The sequence below is a fragment of the Anabrus simplex genome, chromosome 2 (assembly GCF_040414725.1).
Source record: "Anabrus simplex isolate iqAnaSimp1 chromosome 2, ASM4041472v1, whole genome shotgun sequence".
Classification (NCBI taxonomy): domain Eukaryota; kingdom Metazoa; phylum Arthropoda; class Insecta; order Orthoptera; family Tettigoniidae; genus Anabrus; species Anabrus simplex.
The window spans coordinates 363,953,763-363,966,443 of NC_090266.1; the positions used below are offsets into that span (position 1 = coordinate 363,953,763).

General features: G+C 40.5%; 1 protein-coding gene across 1 annotated transcript in view; it reads right to left on the bottom strand.

Annotated features, from left to right (window-relative positions):
• The window catches only part of LOC136862835 (polyisoprenoid diphosphate/phosphate phosphohydrolase PLPP6), an 88,833-nt gene that overhangs the window by 63,066 nt on the left and 13,086 nt on the right, over positions 1-12,681 (bottom strand). Inside the window, exon 2 of the mRNA XM_067139105.2 lies at positions 8,499-8,598. Coding sequence (XP_066995206.2) covers positions 8,499-8,598 — 100 coding nt within the window. The remainder of the gene's footprint in view (positions 1-8,498; positions 8,599-12,681) is intronic.

The window sequence follows — 12,681 nt, forward strand, 5'->3', positions numbered from 1 at the left end:
TAAATGTTGGAGGAATTTACGCCCAAGGCTATGCAGATGACATTAGCCTGATGGCGGTGGGAAATTTCCCCAGTACGGTTTCAGAGCTCGTACAGAGCTCTCTACGTAGGGTGGAAAGATGGTGCCACGACACGGACTTGTCGGTTAATTTCTGTAAAAATATTTTTACAGAAATTTGAATATAAGTCAATACGGACCAACATGGTGAAAATAATCAATTTTGTCGGTTAATCTCAACAAGACGGAGCTCGTGGTATTTACCAGGAGAAGGAGGAGGCTAGACGGACTGTCAGAGCCTTTCCTATTTGGGAAAAAATTAGTTACGACAAACTCGGTTAAGTACCTAGGGGTAATCCTTGAGGCAAGACTGAGTTGGAAGAAACATATACACCATAAGGTGGATAAGGCTCGCAAGATTATGTGGGCCTGTCGCAGGGCCGTTGGAAAGACTTGGGGCCTAGGACCTAAGGTGGTCCAGTGGCTCTATATTTCTATTGTACGGCCCATGATCACCTTTGCATCTTTAGTCTGGTGGCCAGGTTCGGAGAGTAAAACTGTGACCACCAAGTTAAACAGTGTCCAAAGACTTGCGTGTCTAGGAATAACAGGGGCACTGGATACTACACCATTATGTGCAATGGAGGCCATCCCAGGTCTTCCCCCCTTACATTTATATGTTAAGGACATAGCGGCAATGAGTACTTACCGCCTCTGGTCACTCGGAGGACGGTCCTTCAAGAATCCGAATAGAGGTCATGCTTCTATCCTTACAAGGCTTCACCAGACCTGCCCTACGATAATGATGATCGGGGACCTGATGAAGCCTAGTTTTAATCTGAATTATAAGTTCACAGTGGTTGATACCCACAAGGGAGGAGTGGGCCGCAGATGCTGGGGCCCGTCTTAGGTCTGGAGGCTGTACGTGGTACACAGATGGCTCGCGGACGGAGACGAGCACAGGCTCCGGGGTCTGGGGGCCTAAGACAAGGCTCTCCCTTCCCATGGGTAAATATGCTACTGTTTTCCAGGCCGAAGTATATGCAATACTGGCCTGTGCTGTATATATATATATGGAACATGCCTAGACATAGAAGATGCATCACCATTTGCAGTGATAGCCAGGCAGCGTTAAAAGCACTATGCGCAGTTAGAACAACATCAAAAATGGTATGGGAGTGCCAAAGGATGTTAGATCAACTGTGTGAACTTAGCTCAGTTACCCTATTATGGGTCCCTGGGCACACAGGAATCAGTGGAAATGAAGAAGCTGACAAACTAGCGAAACAAGGCTCAAAAGGTCCTTTCATAGCCCTTCCTAGGAGTGTCACTCCGAAGTGTGAAACTGGTAATATCCCAGTGGACGAACCAGTCTCACTTAGACATTTGGAAGAGGTTAACCATAACAAGGCAGGCATGTGAACTTATCAAAGGGCCTAGCCAATGTTATAAAAAGGTCCTGATAAATTTGAATAGGACCAGAATGCGAATGGTAGTTTGACTGTTGACAGGCCACAATACCTTACAGAGACGCCTACACATCATGAAAATAAGTCAGGATCCGATGTGTAGAAGATGCGGTAGGGAGGAAGAGACCTCCGCGCATGTGTTGTGTCAGTGCGAGGCTCTTGCAAGCACTAGACATCGATATCTTGGCTCACATTTTGTGAGCCTGGAAGACATCAGGAATGCCAACATCCGGACACTGGTATCCTTTATAGGAGCACTAGGGCTGGACTAGGCAAACCCGTTTAAGGGACACAAAGATTCTTCACAGACCTACGTGTGGAGCCCTGCGAAGGCAGGGTTCACCCATTCCTTATCTATCTAGAATGTTTACACATACAAATTATAGCTCTTTCGCTGCACAAAATGTTGAGGTTATCGCATATTGGACCCCCCCCCCCAATTACTATTTTTGGCTGTAAAAGTGGGAAAAAAAGGGGTCTAATACGCTAGTAAATACGGTAATTTGGATTTCCTGTTCATTAAGAAGCAAATTACTAGTTTTAAGGATTTGTTTCAAATTCTTTTGTATTTCATTGGCAGAATCTTCTTTAATTTTGGAGAAATTGTTCTCTGAGAAAAGCTGTTCAGTCATACTTGTATAGTCATTTTTGTCAGTATAACAGTGATATTTCCTTTATCTGCTTTTGCAACTTTCAAGCTATCACCTTTAATTTTCTGCTTTAAAGTCAAATTAAATTTTTAGGAACAGGAAAGTGGATTTGAACTTTATAATCATATTTTTAAATTCCGAAATACTGTTTTTAACCCTCCAGTACTAACATCCAGTCTCTGAGACTGACCGCCCAATCATTCTCCTGTAACAATAGTACACATGCTTCGCTTACGCTTTGCTCATTGGTACCTTCAAATCGGTCAGTTTACTCATTGTTGCGTGAATGTTAAGTGCCTGGCTCAAGTTCTTAGCAAGAATTCCTTTATCTGGTCTCTCGGACCGAAGTTAGTACTTGTGCAACTTTCTGGTGGAAATGAAACAAAATGAATTACGAACGTGAACAAGAATGTGTGCTGAAATTACTTCTGGAATCTGAAGAGAATGATGTGGCTGCAGATAAGTTTGAAGATTTTGTGGAAGATCACCTTGAATGTCGTGAAGAAGATTCGGAGATGGAACAGGACGTGGAGGAGATACAGGATGGGCAAGATATACTTCTACACAACAAAAACGACAATGTAATGTTCTGCACTTCACTAGAGAAGACTGTCACGAAATGGAAAATGCATATTCCTCCTAAAAATGTGAGAAGTCGCTCAGTGAATCTCGTAACCCATTTGCCTGGGGTGAAATTACCTGCAAGAAATTTGACTTCTATTGTAGATATATGGAACTGCTTGTTTCTGATGCTAGAATTCTAAACATTCTAGTCGATTGTACATATCTTTCTATAAACCGTGAACCTTATGACCAAGAATATCGAACTGCAAGACCTACTGGCTTAGTGGAAATGAAGGCTTTGATAGGTCTCTTGTATGTTTCTGGTGTATGTAACAAAAACCATTTGAGCGCAACGGACTTGTGGAAAACTAATGGTACATCAATTGAGATGTTTCGGCTCACTACGTCGCTGGGGAGGTTTAGGTTTCTGTTTAGACATACAGTATTAGATTTGACAACAAAGAAATAAGATTGCACCGACAAGTAACAGATAAATTGGCTGCAATTCCGGATGTACTTGACGTTCTTGTGGCAAATTGTCAAGCTAACTACACCCCATCTAAATATACAATGGTTGACGAAAAACTTGAGGCTTTCAGGGGAAGATGTGGCTTCCGCCAGTACAACCGAAGCAAACGCAATAAATATGGGATTAAAATCTATGCATTAGTATGTGCTGAAATGCTTTATATGTCAAACCTTGAGGTATATGTTGGTAAACAGCCTGATGGCCCATATTCTCTTAATAACAGGGCAAAAGCAGTAGTTGAAAGATTAGTGAAACCTATTGCCAATACAGGTAGGAATGTGACCATGGACAATTGGTTCACCAGCATAAAATTATCTGAAAGTTTGTTGAAAAACCATAAACTGAGTTTATTGGTACTATAAGAAAAAACAAAAGGCAGTTACCTCGTAAATTTCTGTAAGACAAAAATAGACCTGTAGGCTCCAGCATATTTGGGTTCGAGGAAAATTCCATCCTAGTATCATACATTCCCGGAAAGGCAAAATGTGCTGCTTTTATCCACAATACATCCTCCTCTGCGAACCATGTGAACTTGCCGCGGTGGGGAGGCTTGCATGTTCCAATGATGCAGATAGCTGAGCCGCAGGTGCAACCATATCGGATGGGTATCTGTTGAGAGACCAGACTAACGAATGGTTCATCGAAATGGGGGTAGCAGCCTAGATGATTGACTGTTACGGCCTTGTAATAATACTCAACATGGCTTAGCTGTGTTGATACTGCTATACGGCTGAAAGCAATGGGAAACTACAGCCGTAACTACCTCCCGAGGACGTGCAGCTCTCTCTGTACGAATGATGTACTGATGATGGCTTCCTCCCGGGTAAAATATTCCGGAGGTAAACTAGTCCCCCATTCGGATCTCCGGGTGGGGACTACACGAGAGGGGGCAACCATCAGGAAGATGGATACTGACATTCTGCGAGTCGGAGCGTGGAATGTTAGAAGTTTGAATCGTTGTGGTAGATTAGAGAATCTGAAAAGGGAGATGGATAGGCTAAAGTTAGATGTAGTTGGTATAAGTGAAGTAGGTTGGCAGGAAGAACAAGATTTTTGGTCAGGCGACTACCGAATTATCAACACAAAATCAAACAGGGGAAATGCAGGAGTTGGTTTAATAATGAATAAGAAAATAGGGCAGCGGGTAAGCTACTACGACCAGCATAGTGAAATAATTATTGTCGTCAAGATAGACACCAAACCAATGCCCATCACAATAGTGCAGGTCTATATGCCTACTAGTTCAGCGGATGATGAAGAAATTGAAAGAATATATGAGGAGATAGAAGATTTAATACAGTATGTAAAAGGTGACGAGAATCTAATTGTGATGGGAGACTGTAATGCAGTGGTAGGCCAAGGAAGAGAAGGTAGTACAGTAGGAGAATTTGGATTGGGACAAAGGAACGAAAGAGGAAGTCGGCTGGTTGAATTCTGCACTGATCATAATTTAGTCCTTGCCAATACTTGGTTCAAACACCACAAACGACGTCTGTATACGTGGACGAGACCTGGAGACACTGGAAGGTATCAAATAGACTTCATTATGATTAGGCAGAGATTCAGAAACCAGGTGTTGGATTGCAAAACTTTCCCAGGAGCAGACGTGGACTCTGACCACAACTTGTTGGTCATGAAATGCCATCTGAAGTTGAAGAAATTAAAGAAAGGAAAGAATGCAAAATGATGGGATCTAGACAAGTTGAAAGAAAAGAGTGTGAGGGATTGCTTCAAGGAACATGTTGCAAAAGGACTAAATGAAAAGGCTGAAGGAAACACTATAGAGGAAGAGTGGAGAGTCATGAAAAATGAAGTCAGTAGGGCTGCTAAAGAATGTTAGGAAGGAAGAATAGATCAACTAAGAATCAGTGGATAACTCAGGAGATACTAGACCTGATTGATGAACGACGAAAATACAAGAATGCGAGAAATGAAGAGGGCAGAAAAGAATACAGGCGATTAAAGAATCAAGTGGATAGAAAGTACAAGGTAGCTAAGGAAAAATGGCTGAAGGAGAAGTGCAAGGATGTCGAAGGCTGTATGGTCCTGGGTAAGGTAGATGATGCATACAGGAAAATCAAGGAAACCTTTGGAGAAAGGTTGATGCTTGTTGTTTTAAGGGGCCTAACATCGACGGTCATCGGCCCTTTGGAGAAAGGAAATCTAGGTGTATGAATATTAAGAGCTCAGATGGAAAGCCACTTCTAGGAAAAGAAGACAAAGCAGAAAGATGGCAGGAGCATATCCAACAGTTGTATCAAGGTAAAGATGTAGATAATTTGGTTCTGGAACATGAAGAGGCTGTTGATGCTGATGAAATGGGAGACCCAATTTTGAGGTCAGAGTTTGACAGAGCTGTGAGTGACCTAACTAGGAACAAGGCACCTGGAATTGATGACATTCCCTCTGAATTACTGACTGCCTTAGGAGAAACCAGCATGGCAAGGTTATTTCATTTAGTGTGCAAGATGTATGAGACAGGAGAAGTTCCATCTGATTTTCGGCAGAATGTTGTTATAACTATTCCCAAGAAAGCCGGTGCTGACAGGTGTGAAAACTACTGCACCATTAGTTTAGTATCTCATGCCTGCAAAATTTTAACACGTATTATTTACAGAAGAAGGGAAAAACAAGTTGAAGCTGAGTTGGGAGAAGATCAATTTGGCTTCAGAAGAAATGTAGGAACACGTGAAGCAATCCTGACTTTACGTCTGATCTTAAGAGGATCAAATCAAGAAGGACAAGCCCACATTCATGGCATTCGTAGATCTAGAAAAGGCATTCGATAATGTTGATTGGACCAAGCTATTTATGATTCTGAAGATGATAGGGATCAGATACCGAGAACGAAGAATTATCTACAATCTGTATAAAAATCAGTCTGCAGTGATAAGAATTGAGGGCTTTGAAAAAGAAGCAGCAATCCAGAAAGGAGTGAGGCAAGGCTGCAGTTTGTCCCCTCTCCTTTTCAATGTTTACATAGAACAGACAGTAAAGGAAATCAAAGAGAAATTTGGAAAGGGAATCAGAGTCCAAGGAGAGGAAATCAAAACCTTGAGATTTGCCGATGATATTGTTATTTTATCTGAGTCTGCAGAAAATCGAGAAGTTGCTGAATAGTATGGATAAAGTAAAGTAAACTCGTGTCCTCATCCCGAGGTAGTGCAGCGCTTTTCAGGCACACCCCCATTGGAGGTGAGCTGCATGTACCATTTCAACCACATACCAGCCCTCCTGCCATTCTTAAATTTCTGGCAGTACCGGGAATCGAACCCGGGCCACCGAGGACGGCAGCTAATAACACTAACCGTTACGCTACGGAGGCGGACTAATAGTATGGATGAAGTCTTGGGTAAGGAGTAGAGAAGTAAGGATGCAATAGTATGGATGAAGTCTTGGGTAAGGAGTACAAGATGAAAATAAATAAGGCCAAAACAAAAGTAATGGAGTGCAGTCGAATGAAGGCAGGTGATGTAGGAAATATTAGATTAGGAAATGAAGTCTTAAAGGAAGTAGATGAATATTGTTACTTGGGTAGTAAAATAACTAACGATGGCAGAAGTAAGGAAGACATAAAATGCAGATTAGCACAAGCAAGGAAAAGAAATTTGCTCACTTCAAACATTGATATCGGAATTAGAAAGATGTTTTTGAAGACTTTCGTGCGGAGCGTGGCATTGAATGGAAGTGAAACATGGACGATAACTAGCTCAGAAAGAAAGGTAATAGAAGCTTTTGAAATGTGGTGTTACAGAAAAATGCTGAAGGTGAGATGGATAGATCGAATCACGAATGATGAGATACTGAAATGAATTGGTGAGAGGAGATCGATTTGGCTAAATTTGAAGAGAAGAAGAGATAGAATGATAGGACACATCTTAAGACACCCAGGACTTGTTCAGTTGGTTTTTGAAGGAAGTGTAGGTGGTCAGAACGGTAGGGGTAGACCAAGGTATGAATATGACAAGCAGATTAGAGCAGATGTAGGATGCAATAGTTACGTAGAAATGAAAAGGTTAGCACAGGATAGGGTGGCATGGACAGATGCATCAAACCAGTCTATGGAGTGATGACTCAAACAACAGCACATCGTGATAACAAAGTTGACCCCAACACTGATAAACCTGAAATGATCATGTTGTATAATGACACGAAATGGGATGTTGATGTGGTTGATAAGCTTAGTGCAGGGTATAACTGTGCCAGGCAAACTTGCCAGTGGCCTATGGTAATCTTTTACAGTTTGATGAACATTGCTGCTATAAATACTTTTGTGATAATTACCAGCAACAATCCTCAAGCTACTATGATGCAAAGAATTTTCTTAGAAATACTGGCATTCGATTTAATTGGAGATCATCTAAAAAGAAGATGCACAGTTAAGCAAGTTCAAAGACCGACTGGAATGAGTATTCAAGAGATCTGTAAAATTCCAGCTGAGAACATGCCGATGCCTGCAGAGGAGGAAAAAGCGCATGGTTGGTGTGCATACTGTGACACAAAATCGTAAAACAAAATACAAGTGCTATTTGTGTGGGAAGTTCATGTGCTTGGAGCACATTGTGGTTGTTTGTCCAACTTATTCTGAAAAGAAGGAATGACATGGTGATCGACTGTGACTGTGAATTGTTCATTGCATCTTTGTAAGAATGGTTACCATCCAAGTTTTCTAGTTAATCATTAGGAGTGTTTATTTCTCTGTTTGTTTTCTAGTTAACCATAAGAGTGTTTATTTCTGTGTTTGTTTCTGCTGACAGTGGTGAATTTACTTCTTTTTCCTCTTTATTGCTAACAGTAACAATGCAAGGTTTAGTAATCAATTTCTGTAGCGTAGTTTCTCTTTAATAAATGATTTACTTGCTTTAAAACAAGAAATATGCATGTTTGTAACTTCGAACTCACAGACCGATCTTAGCACTCACGCTAGGATTTGTCATGTTAGTACTGGAGGGTCAAGTGCTTAATTGTTTACTAAAAACGTTCTGCATACTTTATTATTAATCAACTATATAACTAAAGATGATCCAAGTGGACTGAAACATGTCGTACAGTAAATACGTTTTGAGAACGTTCAGTTTTAGTTAAATTGGACTATTGTATTAGTACTGACTTGGTGGACCTACATAATAAAGAAAAAATAACAGTATGATTTTGTAGGTCAGTATGGAACCAACATGAAATTTATAACTTGCAAAGCATAAACCCAAGTCCTCATCATTACAACTGATAACAGAGGCTGAGTTGTAAAATTATAAGTCCCTGATCATGTAATAAGCTTCACACACATACCGGTGAAAAGGTTGACTTGCATTTGATATAAGGAGGGCTGATCCCAAATCCAGATGAATGCCAACCATCCACAAAGCCATGGGATACCATGACAAGATACCTGTAGAGAAATAAAACGAAGGCATTAAATTACAAAGAACATTATTTCAATCATGAGAATCATCAGTTTAAAGAAAGCAAATAGGAAAGACATTACATATGTAACAAAATGCAATTTAATAAGAAAAAAATGAAACGGCGTATGGCTTTTAGTGCCGGGAGTGTCCGAGGACATATTCGGCTCGCCAGATGCAGGTCTTTTGATTTGACTCTCGTAGGCGACCTGTGCATCGTGATGAGGGTGAAATGATGAAGACGACACATACACCCCAGCCCCCGTGTCAGTGAAATTAACCAATTATGGTTAAAATTCCCGACCTTGCCGAGAATCGAACATGGGACTCCTGTGACCAAAGGCCAGTACGCTAACCATTTAGCCATGGAGCTGGACATTTAATAAGAAATTTGGTATTAAAAAAGCAAAGCAAAAACATGGATGGTGCATAGGGGACCTACTCAAATTGTTCTTGATAAAAGGGTAAATGCTAAAAAATAATACCTGAGTAGAATTTTAGGATAGTAAGGAGAGGATTTTTCTTCTTTTGTTAGTAATTTAATGTTGCACTAACATACTGAAGATTTTCGGTGATGCAAGGATAAGAAAGGGCTAGGATTGAGAAGGAAGTAGCCATTCATTTTATTAAGGTACAGCCCCAACTTTTGCCTGGTGTGAATATGGAAAACCATCTTCAGGGCTACCAACGCAGGGATTTGAACCCACTATATCCCGAATGCAAGCTCACAGCTGCGCGACCCTAGGAGAGGATAAATCTGTCATTTTAACACAGAGGACCAACTTGTCAAAACATATTGACACTTTCTTAAACATGAAATCTGGGACAATATTTCAACAGACATCCTGCTTGACAAGCGAAAGGTACATATTGCCAACATTGGTATTTTGTAACTTCATATGGGGCTTGGGTATTTGCAGAGTGCCGTGAGCTATTTTTTGAGTTATGGTGTTGTTTCAAAGGTACTGTAATATGACATACCCCTGATGTAATACATCTGAATAAAACCAATGTGATGAATTTTTATGGTTTGGAAAATAACGGATTATCAGCCTACTTACAGCTATATGCTGAGCAAAGTGAGGGGTAATGGGTTATGCTCCATTTAGGTACATTTATCAACATTGGTCAGTTATATTTAAGTTCTGGCAGGTGCCAGATTACTGACCAACTTAAGGTATACTGTATATGTTGCAAGGCATAAGGGGCTACGCTTCATTTAGGCGTGGGCATATTTGAGGTGGTCCGTTCCAAAACTCGTCTCATACACCATAAGTGATTTTTCAGGAAAAGTGAAAACCTGTAATTTTTGTAATATAAGTCTCACTTGCTCAAGCGTATTATCATGCGATCAAGTCCAATGTCATAGAGTCATCTTACTGAAAAATTATAAATGTAATTAGTAGAAGGTCAATAAATTAAATTTTCATTTAGGATAAAACGAGTTTTGGAGCAACCAAAAAAATCAAAATAGATTACCTCGCACAACATATTTTGAAAACAAGAAAAGTGAAAGAAATGAGAATATAATGTTGTAATAAAACTCACTAGTATATTAATATACCTTTTTTCTATCAGTATAATGATATTCAATAATAAATTAAACACTGCAATATGACTTATCACATTTACATCCTATCGATCAACACTCAGTATATGGAGAGAATTCTTCCTTTATAGGCTACACTGCACTCACAATAGAAGTAACTTGAACAATAAAACAACACTTTGTTGTTAATCATGCTAATAATGCACCGAATCTGTTCCCTCCTCTTGATATACATCACCAAGAACTTCTGTTTCTTCACAAGATTGTTTTTGTCTATAGAGATTGTGAACATATTCTTATAAAAAGAAAACAACTCATTCCTTTCCCAATCCATTTCAAAAGGCTTTTCAAGCAAACCTCTTACGTCCTTTACTTTGGCAGGTTTCAAGTTTACTCCAAATTCAGGGGGCATTAGCACATCCCGAAGGCATTTTCCCTTTTTCATTACTGATTTTCCTAAACCGATGTCTGAGTTGTAATGAGATTCTCCCCAAGGGTCACATTGAAACACGTCCTACATTTCCATAACAAATTGCTTCACTGAAGAGAATTTAAAGTGCCAAGATGCAGGTTTTTCATCATACTTTCAGCAACCATTTTCCAATTGTTTATCGAACAGTCTCTGCCTAACTTTAAGACTTCAGCATGTTTGCTAAAGATGTCTTCATATTCTGCTGGATTACAGATGATATGGCATTTCCGTACCTCACTCTTAACTTGAGGAAATATAATGTCAGAGGGCAGCAATTAGTGGTCTGTCACACAAGGTCTAGTCACACTCCCGGAATTCTTTGCAGCAGTGGCCATATTGGGACCAAAGGCCTCCACTGTGTGTTATACAGTGCAGTGAGATTTAGTTGTTGTGGGTTATTGTGTCAATCCAAATTGTAGAAGTCATTCATGTAAAGGGACTAGGTTATTTAGATTCCCAAAAGATAAGAGCAGAGGGCAAAATGGGTTCAAAATTGCCGACGTTGTAAGTGACAGCCCACAGAACATTCGCACCTGTGTGAGGTTAGTATAACCTTTGCTAGATAAAAATAATCACCCAGTTTAATTATATTTAATTTTGTGGTGTAATGGTTAGTGTGACTAGCTACCACCTCTGAAGGCCCGGGATCGACTCCCGGCTCTGCCATAAAATTTGAAAAGTGGTACGAGGACTGGAACGGAGTCCATTCAGCGCCGGGAGGTCAACCGAGTAAAAAGGGTGTTCGATTCCTGCCTCAGCCATTCTTCAAGTGGTTTTCCACTTCTCCTCCAGGCAAATGCCGGGTTGGTACCTAACTTAACACTACAGCCGCTTCTTTCCTCTTCCCTGTCTACCCCTTCCAATCTTCCCATCCCCCGACAAGGCCCCTGTTCAGCATAGCAGGTGATGCCACCTTGGCAAGGTACTGGTCCTCCTTCCCAGTTTTATCCCCCGACCCAAAGTCTCACGCTTGAGGATACTAACTTTGAGGCGGTAGAGGTGGGATCCCTCGCTGAGTCCGAAGGGAAAACCAACCCCAGACGGCAAACGGATTAAAAAAGAAAGAAATAAGGTAAAATCTGCATAACTTATTCAACTATTATTATTATTGTATAAAATGTATATCACTGAGCAAGTGGCTGCGGGTCTTAGGTCAAGTAATTATCAGTATGCATTCAGGAGATAGTGGGTTCGAACCACACTGTCGGCAGCCCCGAGGATGTTTTTCCGTGGATTCCCTTTTTCACACCAGGCAAAAGCTGGGATGTACCTTAATGAAGGCCACGGTTGTTTCCTTCCCTCTGCCATTGTCACCATAAGACCTCTCTGTGTCGGTGTGACGTAAAGCGAATTGTAATAAAATGTATTACATTATAACAGTAAACTTGTGTCGTCATCCCGTGGCGTGCAGCTCTTTCTTTTTACAGGCACATCCGCAATAGATGTGAGCTGCAAGTACCATTTCGACCACGTACCATTCTTAAATTTCCCGCAGTACCAGGAATCGAACCCAGACTCCAAGGACGGCAGTTAATTACATAAAGTGTTACACTACAAAAGCAGTTCTCTAATATATGCATTTATTCCTGTTACTAGAAATGTAGCCTAAATTGCTGGCTTTAATATTCATTATAATAGGCTTAATGGTGTGTTAGGCCTTAGCCTATTTGTAATTATTTAATTTCAACCGTTCACACTTCTTTGATCATTATATTACTTTGTTCATGCTTAGGTACCCTAAATTAGGCCAACAGGCTGAAAAACTGATGATAATTTTGTCATAGTCTGTCCTTAATGCCACTGCAACTGCTCACAATAAATGTAAACCGAGTGCTTATAGATGACAAAATATATAAATTAGCATTATTTCACAATTTGCAGGTTATGGTAAAGCTATTACTTACATGTAATCAAAGGCGAAAACTAATTTTAACAGCTTTTTTGTTCTTAAATCCATTTTTAAACCCGAAACTCGCCTGTATCCAACACGGAAATACTGTGGGGGAACGCCCAGATTTAGTCCCAATATGGCAGCTACTTGCGAGTGTC